The sequence below is a fragment of the Cyanistes caeruleus genome, unplaced genomic scaffold (assembly GCF_971803275.1).
Source record: "Cyanistes caeruleus unplaced genomic scaffold, bCyaCae1.hap1.1 HAP1_SCAFFOLD_337, whole genome shotgun sequence".
In the NCBI taxonomy this organism is placed as follows: Eukaryota; Metazoa; Chordata; class Aves; order Passeriformes; family Paridae; genus Cyanistes; species Cyanistes caeruleus.
This window is the reverse complement of record NW_028256105.1, coordinates 1-19,765: the sequence shown is the minus strand read 5'-3', so window position 1 is coordinate 19,765 and position 19,765 is coordinate 1. Positions and strand designations below refer to the sequence as shown.

The following is a 19,765-nucleotide window of genomic DNA, read 5'->3' as shown; positions in this document are numbered from 1 at the left end:
CCTGCTCCATCCCCGGCCCTTGTTCCATCCCCTGCTCCATCCCCTGCCCCATCCCCTGCTCCATCCCCGGCCCCTGCTCCATCCCCGGCCCCTGTTCCATTCCCTGCTCCATCCCCTGCTCCATCCCCGGCCCCTGCTGCATCCCCTGCTCCATCCCCTGCTCCATCCCCGGCCCCTGCTGCATCCCCTGCTCCATCCCCGGCCCCTGCTGCATCCCCGGCCCCTGCTCCATCCCCTGCTCCATCCCCTGCCCCATCCCCTGCTCCATCCCCGGCCCCTGCTCCATCCCCTGCTCCATCCCCTGCTCCATCCCCTGCTCCATCCCCTGCTGCATCCCCTGCTCCATCCCCTGCCCCTGCCCCATCCCCGGCCCCTGCTCCATCCCCGGCCCCTGTTCCATCCCCTGCTGCATCCCCTGCTGCATCCCCTGCTCCATCCCCTGCTCCATCCCCTGCTCCATCCCCTGCTCCATCCCCGGCCCCTGCTGCATCCCCGGCCCCTGCTCCATCCCCTGCTCCATCCCCGGCCCCTGTTCCATCCCCTGCTGCATCCCCTGCTGCATCCCCTGCTCCATCCCCTGCTCCATCCCCGGTCCCTGCTCCATCCCCGGCCCCTGTTCCATCCCCATCCCCTGCCCCATTCCCTGCTCCATCCCCATCCCCATTCCCTGCTCCATCCCCTGCCCCATCCCTGCCCCATTCCCTGCCCCATCCCCACCCCATCCCTGCCCCATCCCCTGCCCCGGTGACCAGCCGGGCTGGGTGACACGCAGGGGGTGCCAGGAGCTGAAAGGTGCATGCGGACACAGGGTCAGGGCTCACTCACACCGTTCAGCTCATCCCCAGGGTGAAGGGCCTGAAGGACAGGGGTGTCACAGCTGCCAGCAGATGTTCCTACATCCTGTGCCAGCCCCCATAGAGAAACAGAACCACGGCTGCACTTGGAAGGGTCTTGGAGATAAACCAGTTTCTAACACTCTGCCATGGGCAGGGACACCTTCAATTAAACTTGACTGTTCAAAGCCTCATTTAACCTGGCCTTGAGCAGTGCCAGGGATGGAGTGTCCAGAGCTTCTCTGGAGAGCTTCTTCAGAGCCTCACCACCCCCCCAATAAAGAGTTTCTTGCTAATATCTTGTCATTTCCTACATTCTTTAGCCTAAGGCTATTTCCCCTTCTTCTGTCACTACCTGCCCTTGCAAGAAGTCCCTCTCCAGGTGTCTTGTAACCCCCCTTTAGGGACTGGAAGGCTACCAGGTCTCCCTGGAGCAGTCCCCAGGCTGAACAACCCCAACTTTCCCAGCCTGAATTCATGGCAGAGGTGCTCCAGCCCTCTGAGCACCTTGGTGGCCTCCTCTGGACGTGCTCCATCAAGTTCATCTCTCTCGTGTTGGAGGCCCCAGATCTGGACACACAGAAGAACTCATGAAGTAATAAAGTGTCACGAAATGGTTTCCTGCAAGTTAAAGCTCAAGCTTACATTTCAGTCTGGATAACATTTAGCAAAGCTCTTCTGCCTGCAGTTTCCAGCTGTGCCTGTGGTGAGAAGCAGCAGGCACGGTCATAGACACAAAACAAAACAACTGTTGCAGTCAGAGCACTATAAAAAGCCTGTGGAAAGGTGGCTTAGCACAGTAGATGGCCTGTACCAGCCCTGCTTTGATTTGCAGATGAGCAGCTTAAGGGAGAAGTACGTTTCAAACAGATAATTTGCTGTGACTGGTTCAGGAGGCATCCAGGACTGGAACAGCATTAATGTCATCTGGATGCACTACTTTCACTTACCACTTAATCACCTGATTAACAATTCAGGCAAAAAGCCACACACACTTCATGCAAATATCTAGCTATCCATTAGGCATCATAAGTGAAATGAAATTACCATGAGGATATTTCTAAATCAGCCAGTAATTGTTGTGTTTTTACAAGCTGGTAGCGTGGGTTAGCTGATGAGGGGCACACATCAATGCCTGTTTCTTGCATGCAGTTTGTATGTGCCCTGGAGAAAAACTCTCTTCATCCCTCCTGCCATCAGTTCTAAGCAGGAATGAGCCCAAGCCTTAGCACAGCCCTTTCCTTACACTGGCTCTGGTTCCCAGCACCAGTTATGTCTCGGGCCTCTTGCCTACCAATTTCAGCCTGAATTTCACACATTATTCTCTTTTTGCTGATACACTGTGTGCATTAGGAGATGAACAGTTTTGAATCATTTTTAAGAACACAATGCAGTTTCAAAAGGAGAAGTGCACACATCAAGCACCTTTTAAAATACTCCTGTAAATCTGTGGCATTTACAAGCAGAGCAGTGACCCAGCTGAATCTCCATTGGGAGCCAAATGACTGTACATGGATGTCAGGGGAGGATGCTGTGGGCACAGCAGAAGAGAGAGCATTTTGGCAAGCTCTCTTGTACCCCTGTGTTTGTGGTGAATACAGAAGGAACGAGGCAAATACCTCACAAAGAGCAGCAGGTTCTGGGCTGTGCACTGCAGGGCGGTCAGAATTCAACATGAATTTGCCAAGTCCCTCAAAAAACTCTTGAAAAGAGCCAGAATCTTTCCTATTTCTCAACACAAAATGTAAATTAATGATAAATACGGTATTGCTTATTTAATAGCCTCGTGAGCTGTGGGAGTTGGACATCACAAGGGGAAAAAGATTAAATGAAACAATGTGTTTAAATGAACTTTAGCAGATCTGGAAACTCAAATACTGTGTGCTTTAGGAAATGATAATAAAGCAGCAGCCAGACCCAGAGCTCACAGTAGTTTTTGGGATTTCTCTCAGGATTTCTGTGCAGTTCATTGTGTGTAACATTACTGCAGTATTTTTCCAGTTTCTCTTTGAGGATACTTACAACATTTTCCCCCTGTATCTTAAATTTAGAATTACATATGCTACCTTTTTCTTTTTATGTAGGAATATATATGAACATACAGCCTTAAATTAATACTGCATTCATCACAAAAGGCTTTGTAGATATACACAAGGTCTAAATTATGGCCTTAAATTAATATTGCATTCATCACTAAAGGCTTTCTAGGTGGGCACAAGGTGGAAGTCAAGGCAGCGATGGGGATGGAGCCTGCTGTGCTCTGTATTTGACAATGGAATTCTTGCAGGATCATGCTCCCTGATCCCAGCACAGGCCAGGGCAGGCAGCAGGCTGCTGTTCAGGCTGGCCCTGCTGCACCTGGCACAGAGAAATGCGGAGCAGACCGTGGCAGCTCTCACCACGCTGCTGTCAGCGCCTTGTTCGGACAGATGAGCCAAACATTACATCAAATTAATTGGATCCTGCTCACAGACGTACTTTTGCAGGCAATAAAAGGTGGCTAAGTCCCCACCCTTCAAATAATTCTTATTCACATGCATACCTGTTCATGCACAGCTGGTTTTTATTTCTTTTAATATGAGACTCAGAATGCACAGGAGCAGAGTTTTACTTTCCCAAGGAAACGGAAGAGGCAAGGTATGTAATATCCCAACCACAGGCTAGGCTAGCAAGAAAGAGCAGCTAAGCTGCTTAAGACTGTGCAATAAATCATTCACTTGCCTTGCAGTCCTCCCCTATCATTTTTCTCCTAGGTGTAGCTCTGCTCCAGCCTTTTGACCGTTTGGTCATTTAAAGAACGGAAGCGGAATTTTTAAAAGCCATTTATCAGCTTGCTGCTGCTGTGCTTGCCTGCAGGAACACCCCTTGCTGACTCCAGGAAGAGGAGAACTAGACCAAAGTCTGCACATTTTATTTTCCTGAGCACTTGCAGCACTGCCAGCCGTGTGTGGTGAATTTCTGAACGTGCTCACCCCTCCCTGAGTTAAGGGCACAGCAGAGGAGCCTGCAGAGCACAGAAGGTGTTTCCACACCCCCCTGGTGGGGCTGCTTTAGAACAGCACAAAGCCTCACAGCAGGCATCAAAGGGCTCCAAATTCTCATTGCCAGCATCACCTAAAACTCACGCCTGAGGAAGAATTTCTTTCCAGCTCACAAGGTGAGATTAAGACTGGGCATATTCATATGCTGGAATTTAAAGCACAGCTATGCTTTCTACTCTAACTTCTTTGGTATATGAATATTCTGTGTAAATAATTTAACAAAATAACATAGTTTTATAAAAGTAACAGAGGATTTCCAAACAGATTCTTAAAACACATGATGAATTTTTGTTGTACACCAAGGAGGAAAACTTGTGATGAGGAAAAATGTACACGAAAGATAAAAGATAACGTGCTGTATACAGCCACAGAATTAATAATACAAAAACTTCAGAGGAAAAAAGGTGGGTTCAAAACTTTTGGGTAAAATGGGAATGCCATCCTGTAATTCATTACTTTTGGTAACATGTTACATCAATTAATTAATTACAAAAGCTGGGCCAAGTTTACTTGCATTTACAACTGTCCTTCTTGAGACAGTTGTAGGGAAAAAAAAATCAGTATTATGGTTTGGTTATTTTTCCTAACAAGTGTCAGTTGTACCCTTCATCTGGGCCTGCATTTATGTACAGGTGTGTCACATGAATATTCCAGGACCAGCAGGTCTCTGTGTAGCTCATTAGAAGCAACAGAAGGAACCACAATTTCTTTCATAAATACCAGGCAAAGAGATGTGGGTGAAATCCAGCAAAGCCCTTGCCCTTCATGAAGTGTTTGCCAGGAGCCAGGCTGGTGGGATGTGGCTGCCATGAAAACTGAACAGTGTTTGCACGCTGCCACGGCAAACTCGGTGTGCCAAAGCGTGCCAAACCGTGCCAAAGCGTGCCAAACCGTGCCAAAGCGTGCCAAAGCGTGCCAAAGCCAGCAGGATTTTAACATCTGCAGCTCTAGGTCTTAACAGAAGCAAAGCCTTAAACGATGTGCAGAGTCTCCAATCTGCTGTGCCACGTCCTGTCACTTGCTCAGGCAGGGAAGAAAATGGTGTATCTTTCTGGAAAAGGGCTGCTAAAGCAGTGTGCAATTCTCAGTTGAAATCAGACATGCATTGGGCTGCAAAGCACAAGTTTCAAGGCACAAGACCCCTAAATTTGTGTCCTATGGTCAAACACACTAAAAATCAGTGAGGTGTCCCTTTACCTTGGTGGCAAATGGATTGGTCTTGATTCAAACAATGATTTACAAAATTGTTTTCCCGAGCTTTTTACAGAATCACAGAATTGTTTCAGTTTGAACAGACCTTTAGGATCAAGTCCAGCCATTAACCCAGTACTGCCAAATCCACCACCAAACCATGTCCCTAAGCACCACTTGAGTTTCCTTCGAGCTGTGACCTTTGAACAGGGGACAAGGAAGGTGTGTGCACGTACTGTGAGCCTCAGTAAATTCCTCTGGTGGCATTTCTACCCTGCTCCTGGGCCAGAAAAGTCCACAAGAAGGAAGGGAAAGGACATTGAAAGGAAAATCTCTGTTCAGAGATGCCAGAAATGACCTTGACCTCTGAAGAGAAGCAGCTGTCCGTCTGTCCTGAGAGGAGGAGAGACCTCTCAGTCAGTCCAGAGTCACTGAGCAGGGGATAATTGTGCTGGCCCCAGTCTTGCTCATCCTCTTCTCTCCTCAGCACACTGTCTTGGGCTGGAAGGCTCTCCCACTGCTACAAAGCAGCAGAACAGGATGACCTGAGAGATAAACTCAGTGGCATTTGAAAATGGACAGTTAGTTGACACTTATGATGTTGATCACCATTTGATGGACACTTTTATTTTTTCAAGTCTTCAAGGAGCTGTTATAATGTTAAAATGTTATAATGTTAAAATGTTATAATTTATGCATCAAGCACAAGGAAACCAGCTGGGGAATTCCCCTGTGTGGAAGTTGGGGTTTGTAATCTCTTCTGCTAAAGATGCCCCCTAACCTCAGAGTGCCATTATTTGTGAACCACAAAGGGAACCTGTGCACTGCAAGATGCTGTGATTTCCTTACCAGGACAGGAGTTCCCAGGGTGATTTCATTTCTGACCTGTAGATCTGTCCTTCTCACACATTATGGTGCTGTGTCAGTGGAGAGGAACTTCTGTGAAAATGATTCAGGGACTTCAAAGAGTGAGACAGAATTTTATTCTTTCAAATAGAAAATTTCTCACCAGCAGCCCATTTAGACACACTCAATACATTACAGCACAACACGTTATACCCCGAAATAACAGTGCCACAAACTCAGAAATTAACAACTCTATTATAAATTAGTCAGCCAAGTTACAGAAAAGATTGAGCAGCAAGAAAACTGATAACCAAACCAGTGGTTAAATGCATTTCTAGTACAAGCCAACCATGTGAAGTTGACCTGTGAACAGTGCACATAGCTTCTCTTTTTCTTTAACCCCTTCTCTACTCTCACAATACACAAAGACCTGCTTTAAATGACTTAGGAGTTTAGAATTTTCTAAATCGCTTGCACAGTTTATTTTTGGATCTAATCCTGTGAGGTACTCAAGATCAGGCAGGTCAGCAGCAGCCTGACAGGTTTTCCCACCCAAGAGCAGGCAGTTTTGGGTGGAGATGTGTAACAACCACAGGGCATCCAGAAAAGCGTTTCTTTAGCAAAGAATATTTTTGATGCCCATCAAGTTCTGGTGGCCTTCAGCTTCTGTGGACTCTGATACTCTCAAGAATGCAAATCTTTGGAGCTAAAGGGATAGCAGCCTTTGGAGTTTGGTTTCACAGCTGAGCAGGTATCTGCTGTAAACTGAAATCCCAGGGCTTATCTGCAACAGCAGCACTAATGGGAGTGCACTTCTTAATTGTAAAAGTGAGGTGAAAAAAACAATCTCTTATATAACTGGAGATTCCTGCAGAATTCTCCTCCTGGGCAAAGCTCTTTCAAACTCTTTTAAAATACCTTGAAATCACAATGACTCTGACAGAAAATGGTGACATTTCCTAGACTGTCTTGTGTCTACAGGACTGCATGAGGCAGGACTGGGGACAGTGGTAAAACCCAAAAATCTTCTCTGCAAGACTGGAAATACCAGCAGATCTCAACAGAGAAAATGAATATATTTATTGCTGCCCTGCCTCTCCTACTTTGTGTCAGTCTTAAGTACTAGAGTTAGTTTAAAAAATCAGTCACTGCAATCCATCTCAGTAAAAATGTCATCTGAAGATCAGGTATAGCTTAGCCTATGAATGAGAGGGGGAAGAAAAAAGTCTGGTGCTTATTTTGGAACACATTTAAGGGTTCTTCCCTTCTTCCATGTCTTTTCACTGTGATGGAAGACAATTATATGTTAAAGCCCTGAATGCTGTGTTTTAAGGGTATCCCTTCAAGTTATGGTCACTGAGAACATTGTTTAAAATCTTAATTCATATTTTATTGCTAATTGTTTACCAAATTTATAAATCTGTATACTCTGCAATGAACAGCTTTGCTGTACACAGCTCTTAGAAATACACATTTTTCAATCAAAATTAGAGACAACATCCAAACTGTAAAATGTAACCAGACACTCTTGCCCTCTTTAAACAGTGTAATAAATAAATATAAATAAACATTGCAGAGCAATAGCATAAAGCTTGCACCAGCAGAGGTATATTACTTATCTGTGGCCAACAGCAAAAACTTGCTTTTACATTTAGAAAGGTCATTTCAAATTTCTTGCAAGAGAGAAAAAAACAAAAAACAACAACGAAACCAACAAACCCAACAAACCCCTGAAGATAACAGATAACTCATAAATTATTGTGACAGGATCCAGTGTCTGTTACTTTACCAGTACCCACCCAGAGATTTTTCACTTTAAGGCTTTTTTAACAGGAATGCTTCTCTCTTTGGCTGTACCATAGGCAGATGCTGCAAATTAGCACCACTCACAACATAATGAGAACATCAAATCTTCTCAGAGCACGAGGTAAAATGATATCAAAAAAACACCAAAAAAAACCCAGTCTTTCAGTTTCCCCTTGTTTTTTCCAGTTTGAAAATCCAGTGCATCACACATACAGCTGGGAATATTACCAATCTCAAATTGCAGAATTATCTCAGATTTAAGAACTTACTTAAATCAGGAGAATTTCTGCAAGCTCTTTTGCCAATATCTACAAATGCATGTACAAAAAAAAGATAGGAGATGGTCCCTTTAAGCAAAAAATATGCATATATTCTCAAGCAGCAAGATAAATGCAATTTAAACACACTCACAATATTTTCTGCCAAATGTTGATATTAAAAACTCAACAATTTTTGCAGTCCTTTTATGGGGCCATTCTCGGGGAGAATTAACTGCTGTACCATTCATCACACCCAACAACACCATTTGTGATCTATTTTATGAAGAAATTGTAAAGTCTCTCATAGTGAAGTCTGCCCTATCAATATCAGTTGGGTCTGAATTACTATTTTCAAATTATCTTTTATCTTGTTTTAAAGACCTTCATCTCTGATATACAGAAACTTTTTTGAGCATGTAACAGCTGTAAGAATAGTCACCCCTTTGATAATCCCTTACCATTTTACAAAATGCAGGGATTTAATATTGCTTGAACTTCTTGTTCAAAAATACACAGTGCAATAAAACTTATAAATACCTGAAAAATTAATTTCTGACATTGCATTTACAGTAGTTTTAGTAAGTGCTTATATGTAGTCATTAGTCAAATGACTCTTCCTCCACCAGAAATAAAGACTAACCCTGTTTTTATGAGGTGCTTGTTTTCTGACTTTTCTATAGTTGACCATGGCTTGGCTGTGCCAAAATATTAACAAAGGCACACAGAGATTGAGACAAACAGATGGAAAGTAAGGCTCTCTCAGAAATACTAAATGATGTCATCGTGTTCCTCAGAAACTCCATTCTCAGCATTAAAATAAAATTCCAGCAGGATAATGGAGCTCTGATTTCCCTCTCACAGACCCTGGTGCCCACCAGACAGACAAATTCAGCCCAAATCTGTATCCCAGTGATGCTCTGAGCTGACAGTGAAATGACTGTCTCTGGCAAAAGCAAAAGAACAGCTCTAAAGCTTTTGATAACAAAACAACCTCTTTCCCAAATAAGCAGATTTTAAATTTGAATTCCTTCATTTTCCAGCAGACTGTATCTCTGTGGCAGAGAATACTGCTGCAAGGATGTTTGTTTGCATGTGGCTGTTTAAATCCTGCTCAGCTGATAGCCTGTAGATAATATAAAGCTTTCCAAGTGCTGGTCTTCTGCTCTTTCTTTCACTCTCTGCTCTTCTAAGGCACACACGAGTCTGTCCCTCTCTTCAACCACCTTCATCATCTCGGTAAAAATTTCATCCTCCTCATTCAGATCCATCTCATCTTTAAGGCTGTCTGCAAGGTCACAAAAAAGAGCTTGAGAACCAGATCAGTGTTTGCATTTTAACTGTTAGTGCCCAGCTTGAATTAGCATTATATTCAATGCCAAATGTAGTCCATAGCAGTAAGTATTGTTAAAGTTACAGTTCAGGGAAATTTTCTCCTGCATTTGGGCCATTTGAAGTTGACCATTAGGCTTCCTAGGGTCTTTTAGCAAAATTTAGACTGGAAGGGATAGGAAAAGCACTACCTAATTGTAGAAGCAATTAAGCTGTAGATTAAATTTAGCTTATAAATTAAAAATCCCAACATGAAATGTAGTACCTGTAAGAAAATGGAAAGCATTTTTCAGAAAATGTACTGAAAACTGCCGTCTCTTGCAATCCACATGCCTAGAACACAACAGGATATTTGGGGGTACTCAGTGCTCTGGAACCACTCTTGTCCCTGCTTTGCTCCTCCCCGTGCTCCTTTTCAAGTCCCAAATGAAAGGACCAGCCCAAGCTGTAATCCCAAGCACCTCAAAGCAGTTCCAAAATATTATCCAGCAGTGCTGGTAAGAGCAGATACCCTCCTCTGCTCAGGGGGCTGAGGAGGTTACTCCTCATTGCTGGCTGGCCAGCTGATCAGTGTCCATCCCCAGTGGCCATCACCAGTGTCCATCATCACCAGTGGCCATCACCAGTGTCCATCATCACCAGTGTCCATCACCAGTGCCCATCCCCAGTGGCCATCACCAGTGTCCATCACGAGTGTCCATCCCCAGTGTCCATCACCAGTGCCCATGACCACCAGTGTCTCCATCCCCAGTGTCTCCATCCCCAGTGTCCATCCCCAGTGTCTCCATCACCAGTGTCTCCATCCCCAGTGTCCATCCCCAGTGTCTCCATCCCCAGTGTCCATCCCCAGTGCCCATCACCAGTGTCTCCATCCCCAGTGTCCATCCCCAGTGTCCATCCCCAGTGTCCATCCCCAGTGCCCATCACCAGTGTCCATCCCCAGCGTCTCCATCCCCAGTGTCCATCCCCAGTGTCCATCCCCAGTGCCCATCACCAGTGTCTCCATCCCCAGTGTCCATCCCCAGTGCCCATCACCAGTGTCTCCATCCCCAGTGTCTCCATCTCCAGTGTCCATCCCCAGTGTTCATCCCCAGTGTCCATCCCCAGCTGGACACTGCTGGCTGCAGAGCACGGCTGCAATTGCCCATGCAGTGCTCCTGCTGCAGCTCACTGCACAGCTGGGCAGGCCAGCTGGGCTGTCCTGAGCACTCACTTGAGAACACCTCACATTCTGCTGGCTGAGCTGCAGCCAGAGGAGCACAGGAGCCCCTGCCAGCCCGGTTCTTTTCAGAGCAAACAGGGTTGGCATGGTCAGTCCCTGTGGGCTGGAGCACACTGTCCCCTTTGGCTTACCATCAATGGCCATCTTCTCTCTCAGCTGTTGCTCCAACCTGCTTTGCTGGTCCTCCAGTTCTAGCTCTTGGGCTCTGGGTGCAGCAAAAAGAGTTAAACAAGCAGCTTTTTTTCAGTGAAGACACACATTATAATTTCAGTTAGGAGATTCTGTGTTTTCTCCTCATGGGCTGCCAACACTAAAAGGTTTGCCTGTGCCAGCATCTCCAGAGCAGCTCCAGAAGCAGCACTGCCACCTTTCACAGTAGCTCTGGGGTTACACTCCCCCACACAGCAGTGCTTAAAGCTCTGAACCATCTGGGCTTTGCTGGTGGCACGGTGCAATTCTGCATAGGGCTGAACCCACACGTGAAGGGCCTGAGGAACTGACACGTGAACACCTCCAAACAACAACATTTTGTGTCCTCAAGTGCTAAAAGCAGCCCACTGTTGCCTTTTTAACTCTCAGAGTGAGAAGAAAGCATTGCTCCCACAGCAGCACCAGCACAGCTGGGGAGAAACTGAGAAACTGGGGTGCAGCTGGAGCTCAGGGATCTGGAAATGATAAATGGCAATGGCAAAGCCTTCAAAGGGGGAAACCCAGGGCTGAGTGAGGACTGCTGAGGCTCCCATCACCTTCCCACGCTGCCCACCAAGAGTGGAGAAAACAGCTGAGCATCCCCAGCTGTCTCGAGGGGGTTTGCAGGGAGGCAAGGTGAGGGAGCAAACATTGCTTCCATCAGCCTCAGCAGTGGCACAAGGTGGGGTTTTATTAACTTCTTGTGCTGGTCTATCTGCTTGTTCCATGGCTGTAGTGAATTTCTAGAGGGGCATTTTACTGTCTTGTGTTGGTGTATCTGCTTGTTCCACGGCTGTAGTGAATTTCTAGATCCCTTTTTCCTATGTCCAACAAAACTAGATGAGTGTCAGACTGTTTTTCTCCCCAGGGAAGGTGCCCTGGTGTTCATCAGACCCACATTATGTGAAGGCCTCTCTGTGCCACTCTGGTTCAGAGCACTGTACAGAACTGAAATGTCTGAACCACTGTGAGAGGGAAGGGTGAGGAGGCCTCAGCTGCAGATCTGTGTTCAAAACAGGTTGTAGCTGCTCTGGATGTTATTCCTCAGCTGTCTCAAACGCAGCAGGAAGGTGTTCAGGTGTTCAGGGAGTTGGGAGTATGTTTTTTCCCTCTCCCCTCCCATCTTTAATAGCAATGCTTGTCCTTACTTACATAATCAGGAGCTCAGACTCATAGCGCATTAATTTATTCTTCTCCATGACCAGCTCAAACCATTCATGCAGCATCTGATTTTCATCCTTTGTGCCTGAATCTGTGTGAAATAGGAGACTTCAGTGACTGTGCTTCACCAGCTTTCTTTCCACCGCTTTTGCCAGCTAAAATAGCTCCTTCAATAGTCCTCCTGTGTAAGCCCACATGACTTCAGATGGAGATGGTTTTGCTGTGTGCAACCTGCCCCAGTAATGGCTGAGTACAACAGGTATGACATTTTTCTCTGGTTATGGCTGACAGTTGTGGCTTCTTGCAGCTAAAGGTGCATTGGATTTTAAAACACTTTTGTCCTAAAGCTTTTCCTTTCAGATAATCACACAGACTTTAGCGGGCACTGTTTGTGTCTCTTAGCTCTGCCTTTGATGAGACAGTGCCTCTGCTGAAACTGGGCTTCAGAGCTGGGCTGTGTCTCAGTGGATATTCCATGGCACACATGGCCAGCAGCAACTCAATCCCTGCTTCCAGTGCACATCAGGCACACCACCAAACCCTCTGCAAATTTCCCTTCACTTGTCAAGTGGCCTTTAAATCTGCATCTGCTTTGGGTGACAAATCTGTGGTTACTGGGTGGTTTTATAACGCTTTGGGCATCACTGACAGCCAGCCTTCCTCCCAAAGAGCTCACAGCTTGACTCTGCCTTGCTGAAGAAAAGGGTGGATCCCTTTCATCGGTAGGGACCTTCACTCCCCTGAAATACCATCTGTACAAAACTCTTTGGCAATGAAGAGCCCCTGGGTGTTTCCAAATGGCAAGTCAGAGCACATATGCATTTCTTTTCCTTGCTGTCCCTTTTAACATCCTCGTGACTTCACATTTTCCATTCCTTTTTCACAAAACAAAGCCTCCCCCCCTGCCCCCGGTGCAGGATGACAGGGACAGTGGTGACACTGCCAGCACTCCTCCCACACCTGTGCTGCCCGTTCCTGCCTGCTGCACAAAGTGGGGGTCACTTGCAGGAAGCCAATACCCCACACTGCTCCAGCCTGAGGCTGCAGTCCAAGTGACACACTGGCACCTTCAGAAGCATAAAGCCAGCAGCCAGCCCGTGGCCCTGCCCCAGCCCATGGCATTTGCACTCCCCACCACACATGGGAGCAGACATGGCCAGATTTAGGATGAAGCAAAGGGAATACTGCCAGCAGGCAGGGGAACAAGCTCTCTCCTCCTCAGTCCTTGCATCACAATGCTAGATAACCAAGAATAACATCCCCACAAACCAGCCTGGCTGTTTTCTGTGGATGGAAGCTTGTATGATTTCTCCTGCTTTATTTCACATGACTGAGAGCACTGGAACTCAACCCAAAAGGTCTCAGGTTAAAGCTCCAGAGACACCAATTACAAGAGAACCATTAAACTAGATTACCAAGCACAGCCAGAGCCCTGGGCAGTTCAGCAGTGTTTCTGATGCCTTTCTGTTGTCATTTTGAAATGTGCCATTTTTTGCTCCAGGGTTACCCTCTTGTCTCTACAGCTTCAGCTGCCCCTCACTCCAAGGTCAGAGCCAGGGCTTGACTCCACTCAGAATCAGCAGTTCAAAGCCCATCTCCTTGGGGTGCCACCCCATGAAGCCCTTTGGCCACCCCATGAAGCCTTTTGGCCACCCCATGAAGCCCTTTGGCCACCTTCCTGAGCCCCTCTGCATGCCATCACCATCATCCCAGGAGCCCAGGCCAGCTCCTGCCAGCAGGGAGGAGCCACCTGGGCCCCCACAGCCAGGACACAGTGGGGCTGGCACGGCTGCAGGTTTGTCACCAGGACTCCACCCCAACTGGAAATCCCACTCCTGCCTCCATCAGAACCTGGCAGTAATGGGTGTGCTGCTGTGGGACCTGCCAGCTCAGCAAGTGGTGATAAAGAGCATCTTCTCAGAGTGACTGCAGGAGCTGTCCCTGCTGGGACATGCCAGGTTCTCACCCATCCAGCTCAGGGATGCAGCACTCAGAGCCCCAGGCCTTTGTGTGCCGCCATAAGAAACAGTGGCACCGTCAGAATTTGATCTATTTTTATTGTCAGTAAAAACACTGCAATTGCTGTTGTGCATAAGTGTGGCACAGACACAAAAGCTTATTGTTCCATTCTTGCTGTTTCCTTGTTTAGGCTAAAATATTCCTTCTTTTAACTTTTCCTCTTTACACTTTGAAAGCTCTGTAACTCTAATAAAAGGTTGTGTATTGTAGGTTGATCGGGGCAAGCAGAGCTAATGCACTTTTCCAAAAAAACCATGAATTTTTGCACAATCCTCAGTGCAAGATGAAATTAAAGTAGCTCTTCTCTTGCCTTCTCTTCCATCCCACAGAATGCCCCCTGACTGTCCCCAGGGGCATCTTCTTCTTTTGCTTTTCAAATGTTTGTCACCACCAATGTTAATACTTATTTAAATCAGATGGAGTGCTTGTTGCCTTCTGAGGGCAGAACAAACCAAAGAAGCATTTTGGACAATGCAGTTCAACAGATGTTATTTACAGGTTAGAGGGAAAACAGTTTGTGAGTTTGTTTTGTGAGCCACACTGGCTTTTCCCTACAGCATTGCTACAGCAAACCTTTCCTCCTGGTTTGCCCAGTCTCCCCTGACTGAGATCCTTTTGAAAGGATCTTCCTTTTGACATTCTTCTAATGACATCATAGGTATTTATATTTCCATCACTTTTTAGGGAATTGTATAGGCTGTGGAGGAGTATTTACTGAACACTCCTCTCAAAACCTGAACCTTCTGCTCTCCAGATTGATGCTTCACTGTTCCTCCTTACAGTCACCACCCAGTAAAGGGATCTTGGCCAGTTTGCACCATTTTAGGTACAGTTAAACCTCATATTCCTTATTTCTGCAGCTTGCAACTGATTTCTTTTGACTGTTGAAAATTCTGAGACACCTCGGATGTGTTTTTTGTGAAATCAGAAACTAGCCACAACATTTGCAGATACTTGTTCACCTTCCAAAGCATTTCTTAAAGTTCTCTCAACACAGGTTTTCTTCTTTACCGTCATCACTCATGACTTTTTCACTCAGCTGAGCCCTTATGCTAATTTTGGTGCAAAACGTGTTTTGAGATTTTTATTTCTGTGTTTTGTTGTAGGCAGGAGCTCTCCATAAGCCTTCACAAATGTCAGTGGAAAACAAAGCAACGGTACATCAGTGATTTGTTATTTGGTATTTTGAAGCAGAATAAAGGAAATAACAAGCATGAAAAATTATTCCTGAGACTGATATTATTTCTTCTCATTTTTGGGGGGTGATTTTTAGGGGGTTTGTTGCTGGTTTTTTTCCCTCTAATGCATGAATTGTTGTCACTACAATTAGAAGATCATCAAAACCTCATTTTGCTCATCAGTCTTCATGGCAGTTGTTTCGCACCCACGCATGTTCTCTTCTAATTCAGTTGAGGAGCTAATGAATAACTCCCCCTAACAAAGAGGCCATTCATCCCAGGCTCACAGAATTATTAGAGGAGAGTTGCGTAAATGTCACTGAAGACTGGTGTTTGCAGGCCTGCCTCTAAATTTGGTTATTCACAACCTTTGCAGCTCAATATTATTGCTGAACTGTGATCGTTTTCTAATTACCTTAATAATACCTATTAAATCACTTGAATTGCATAAGCGCAGACCTGCTTAAATGCAACTTAACCTAATAAACACTGGTCATTCATTAAACAATAAGGCTCGTTATTTTTAGGGAGCTTGAACAGAATATTAAACTCAGCGATTCCTGCATCATTACACATATGTTACTACGAGCAACAAAGCACTCACGTTTCATCTGGGAAGCTCATGGCTTCGTGCTCGTGCACCAGAAGAGTTATTGAGAGGCAGTAACATCCTGTGTTTCAGTATCTGCCCTATTTGTAACTGGCCACCTACACACAAACAATCAACGGGGAGAAAAAACCAGTACTTTCACCTTAATGAGGGCAATCCAATTACCAGGGATGGTAAGAGAATGAGAAGCATCGATCTCTTGGCAGACAGCCTTCTCCAGGAAATGCGGTTGTCAAAACAGCAACAACAAGAAGTGGCTCTAGGCCATTTATCCTGCGTCTATCCCAAGAGCTAGAAGCTTCTTGCCCCTCTGTATTCTCGTGGTTTCCAAAAATCACCCACTTTTTTATAAATCAGAAGTGAAAATCTAACTCTCCAAATTCTCACAGCCTTTTCAGCAGACTGTCTCATGGGCAGTAAGAGGGAGGTGCTGTTTGATAAAGGGTTATGATTTCATTTAAGAAAAATAGATGATAAATTTTTAAATAAAATTTGGAATAGACATTTATATTTATTAACTAGTTTCGTGGTCAATTCTAGGAAATCAGTAATAAATGTAAAGGGTTGGGTGAATGCTCTCTTGCTGAACAGATCGGTGCAATGTCAGAATAGGGGTGAGTGTGAAATATGGCATTAAAAAGGCCAGCATGGAGGGGTTGGACTGGATTGCCTGGTTGAGACAACAACAAGATCAGGTGCCAAAACATATCTGGGTTTTCTGTGTTGAGCAACTGGCTGTCAGGAAAACAGGAGGCTCAGCTTTCTGGGGTGGAGGTAAATAAAGACACATTTACATGCAGGCTGTCAGTCCCTTCAGCACGGACCCACAGCCCCCTCTGAAGTCCCTTACGGGCACGGTTCACACTGCCAGCCCCATTCTGAGCCTGGCAGGAGCCCGGGGGTCCTGTCCCCCTGCTTCCCCCAAAGTGTGAGGGGAGCAGTGCCAGGCTGGCCAGGATAGCATCCCAAGCCCTGGGTGCTTGGCAGTGTGGCTCAGGGAGGGGAAACCTTCCCTCTGGCTGGGGCCAGGGTGACACCCCTGTCATCCTCTGCCCCCTGGGGAAAAGCTGGGCTCTTGGGGGGTGTGTGTTTGTGTCCCTGCAGGCTGTTGTTGCTATAGCATGGCCACTGCTCTAATCATATTAATGGCATTTCACACTCAGGAAAGTCATTAAGGACTCCGTTACTAGGCACGGGCTGCTGCTGGCTTGGTAACTGAGATACAGCTCCTGGAAACCTCACTGGTTCCCTCCACAAGATGAAATTAAGCTCAGGATGGGATTTAAATAAATAAAAAAATAGGGGGGTGGGGTGGTGTTGGGGGAAATGAAAATTCAGGTTCAATAGCATTGTCAATAATTCCAAATCTGTGAAAACCAGCAGAAAATTTAAAGCGTTCAATGTAAAGGTGCTTGAGCTAACAGAGAGTTTGAGAAAAGGGTTTATCAATAATTTTTGTCCTGCCAGTTATTGTTCCCTTTCAGATTTTGCACCAAACTATTTCCATGACAACCATGAAAACCCTCTGCTTTGGAACAGGTTAAAAATCCCACCACTTTGTGTACCTGCTTCTCCTCTTAGTTCTCTCTCCAGCTCGACACCAAAAATCTCCAGAGCTCTTTGTCTTTCCTCCAGTTCTTCCAGCTGGCGCTGCACTGCCTGCAAAAATGCAATGATGGAAAAGCTACAGACACAGATTCAAAATTCTGAGACAAAAGATGGTCTCAGTGCTCAGAGAAACAGCCTGGAAAGGTCTCAGAGGAGTTGTGGCTCTTGCCAACTCACTGAGTGTACCAGGCACCTCAGCAATTTAAATATGCCACTAGGTGTCATTCACAGTTTTATTATCACAGGATCACAGGCACCCAAAACTAGGTTTTCCCTGAGTTTAGCTCTCCCATTGTAAAAAAGAGATCATAATGTTTCTGTGTCTCACAAGGTGTAAAAAGTCAACACTTCCATATTCAGAGACGTGTATTCTGAGATATTACATTAGTAAAGCTCATAGAAATAGGGAAGGTTTGCAGCTGGAAAGCTCTGCTGTGTTATTGTCCATGGGGTTTTGTTTGGTTTGCTTTCATATTTCACCAGCTTTTGACCAGAAAGAAAAAGGTCTAATAGCTGTGACAATTCAGTGGCACTTCAGGAAGGATTTCCACACCCATTGTCCATTCCCTTTGAAATAAGATTTTGAGAGGTGTGGTGGGGATAAAAAGCATGAAACACCTTTAAAAAGGTTGGAGTGTCAAAGACAGATGCTCAGCAGTTCCTATTTCAAGTTGTGTTAGGGCATTCCAAGCCAAGCCCTCAGCAACAGCCTAACAAATGCAAAAGATCATTCAAAAAGTTTGGACTTGATTGTCTCCACAAAGCATTAAAATAAGAGTAGTCACGTCTGCATCTCATGTTACCTGGAGATACTTCACAGTTCTCATACAAAAACTAAAACATGGCCTCTCTTCCCTTGTATTAAATAGGATTCATCCGAGATCAAATTGGGCAGAAGTGCATTTACAAATCTTAAACTGTAATTGGAAATAATAACACATCAGTAGAGTCCAGAGCTTTCCCAGCATTTTCTGAAGAGAAGGGACTGTATAAAATGAAGTGACTTTCCATCATTAAGGAAAAAAAATTATCCACTTTCGTTGTTGTAGCAGGGAGAGAACAAAAGCCATCACTGTATTTTTGTATCCTCCTGTAATGCACAGAGGTAATGGCTGAGTTACATTCTACTGGGCTGATGTTATTTCCCCTTTCTGTCTCTTTCCCTCTTCAGCTCCCTTCTCTTATTGCCCAGTCACTCTTCCCTCCTGTTCTTCATGTGCATTTGCAAAATTATGATGGCAATTGTGATGTTCTCCAGGGTCTGACACGGATCTGTCCCCCAGCGGGCTGCAGGGCCCTGCCACACGCACCTTGCTGCTGCTGCTGCTGGCTGGGGGATTTCAGCAGAGGGCACTGAGCCACACTGAGGAGTGAGGGGAGGTCAGAGCCTGTTTTGGGGACCCCCATCCTCACCAGTCACTCCTGGAGACCAAGGGGACACCTGTGAGCTACATTGTCACCTGTGCTTTGTGAAGCCTCTTCAGCTCCTCTTGTTTCATCAACTGCTTTGTCTCCTTCTCCAGCCTCCTTCTCTTTCTGAGAGCCCTTTCTGCCTACAAAAGACACAGAAATATGAAAGAAAAAGGCAATCAAAGCACCAGTATGCCCTCAAAGCTCCCCCAGGATCACGGAGCCGCTGAGGTTGGGACTGACCCCTGGGGACGGTGTGAGCCCATCTCCTGCCCAGAGCAGGGTGGGCAAAAGTGAAACATCATGTGGGAGCATTTACATGTGTTTGCTCTGCTGGCTGTAAAGCATCACAAGCTCCTAAGGCAATCCTGAGTGCCAATAAAACGTTCCCAAATCACAAAGCTGACTGGACACAGCATGCCACCATACGTGGCCATACCCAGGCTGGGGAAAGCACCAGTTTAAGGAAATTCAACCCACTGCCATTGCTATAGCTAGAAAGTGCCAATTCACATCATGGGGCACTACCTGTAGGCCTGGGAAACCTTCCCTAATGCCATTTCTGTGCTCCATGACAGAGGTTTTTGCTCTTCCCCAGGGCACAGGTTGCTGCTGTCGGGAGATTGGGACAGCATGTGCCACAGGGCTGGCCAGGAGTCACCTGCCATTGCTCCACCTTGCCTTGCACCAAGTGCTTCAAGGCTGTGCTGCTCCCATTTTTGAGGAGGCAGGATCCATGAGCAGCACAGACCTGATAATTAAAACATGAACCAGCCAGGAAGTCACCAAATTTTTTCCCACCGAGCTTTGCCAGAGACAAACAGTGGCAGTGGCAAACCAGCAGCCAGAACTGGCATGAGAAGGGATGGTAGGAGGCAGCTGAAAGAAGCACACCGAGTGGGGAATGTGCATCCAAACTGAATCACTGCTAATGCCCATGTGCAACAGCTGATCCTTCTTCCCACTTCTGGCAGCTTCCCTGGAGCTCTGCCTTGTCCCTGCCTGGTCCTGCCCTCCCTGTGGCTGCCTGGACTGCTGGGGGTTGCTTCCATCCAGTTTCCT

The 19,765-nt window shown here is 46.1% G+C and overlaps 1 protein-coding gene across 2 annotated transcripts; it reads right to left on the bottom strand.

The window, feature by feature from the left end:
- Positions 1 to 6,025: 6,025 nt before the first annotated feature.
- LOC147645430 (F-actin-monooxygenase MICAL2-like) lies at positions 6,026 to 18,842 on the bottom strand. 2 transcript variants are annotated; one of them, XM_086874632.1, is made up of 6 exons: positions 18,754 to 18,842; positions 17,251 to 17,344; positions 11,870 to 11,969; positions 10,660 to 10,733; positions 9,572 to 9,639; positions 6,026 to 9,262 (listed from the first exon to the last, which is right to left on the bottom strand). In XM_086874632.1, the coding sequence occupies exons 1-5, from the start codon at positions 18,790 to 18,792 to the stop codon at positions 9,596 to 9,598; spliced, it is 351 nt and encodes a 116-aa protein (XP_086730758.1). In that variant the 5' UTR covers positions 18,793 to 18,842; the 3' UTR covers positions 6,026 to 9,262; positions 9,572 to 9,595. The 2 variants fall into 2 exon arrangements, with proteins under 2 accessions (XP_086730758.1, XP_086730757.1); XM_086874631.1 differs by lacking the exon at positions 9,572 to 9,639 and having other exon boundaries at positions 8,764 to 9,262.
- Between the last annotated feature and the right edge of the window lie 923 nt (positions 18,843 to 19,765).

Excerpts from the sequence above, each read along its gene's own strand:
- LOC147645430 (XM_086874631.1), bottom strand. The coding sequence starts at position 18,792 with ATGAAACAAGAGGAGCTGAAGAGGCTTCACAAAGCACAG. Across the intron at positions 17,345-18,753 it reads AGAGGCTTCACAAAGCACAG|GCAGTGCAGCGCCAGCTGGA; the intron begins GTGACAATGTAG and ends GCATTTTTGCAG. Across the intron at positions 9,263-10,659 it reads AGAGAAGATGGCCATTGATG|ACAGCCTTAAAGATGAGATG; the intron begins GTAAGCCAAAGG and ends GTGACCTTGCAG.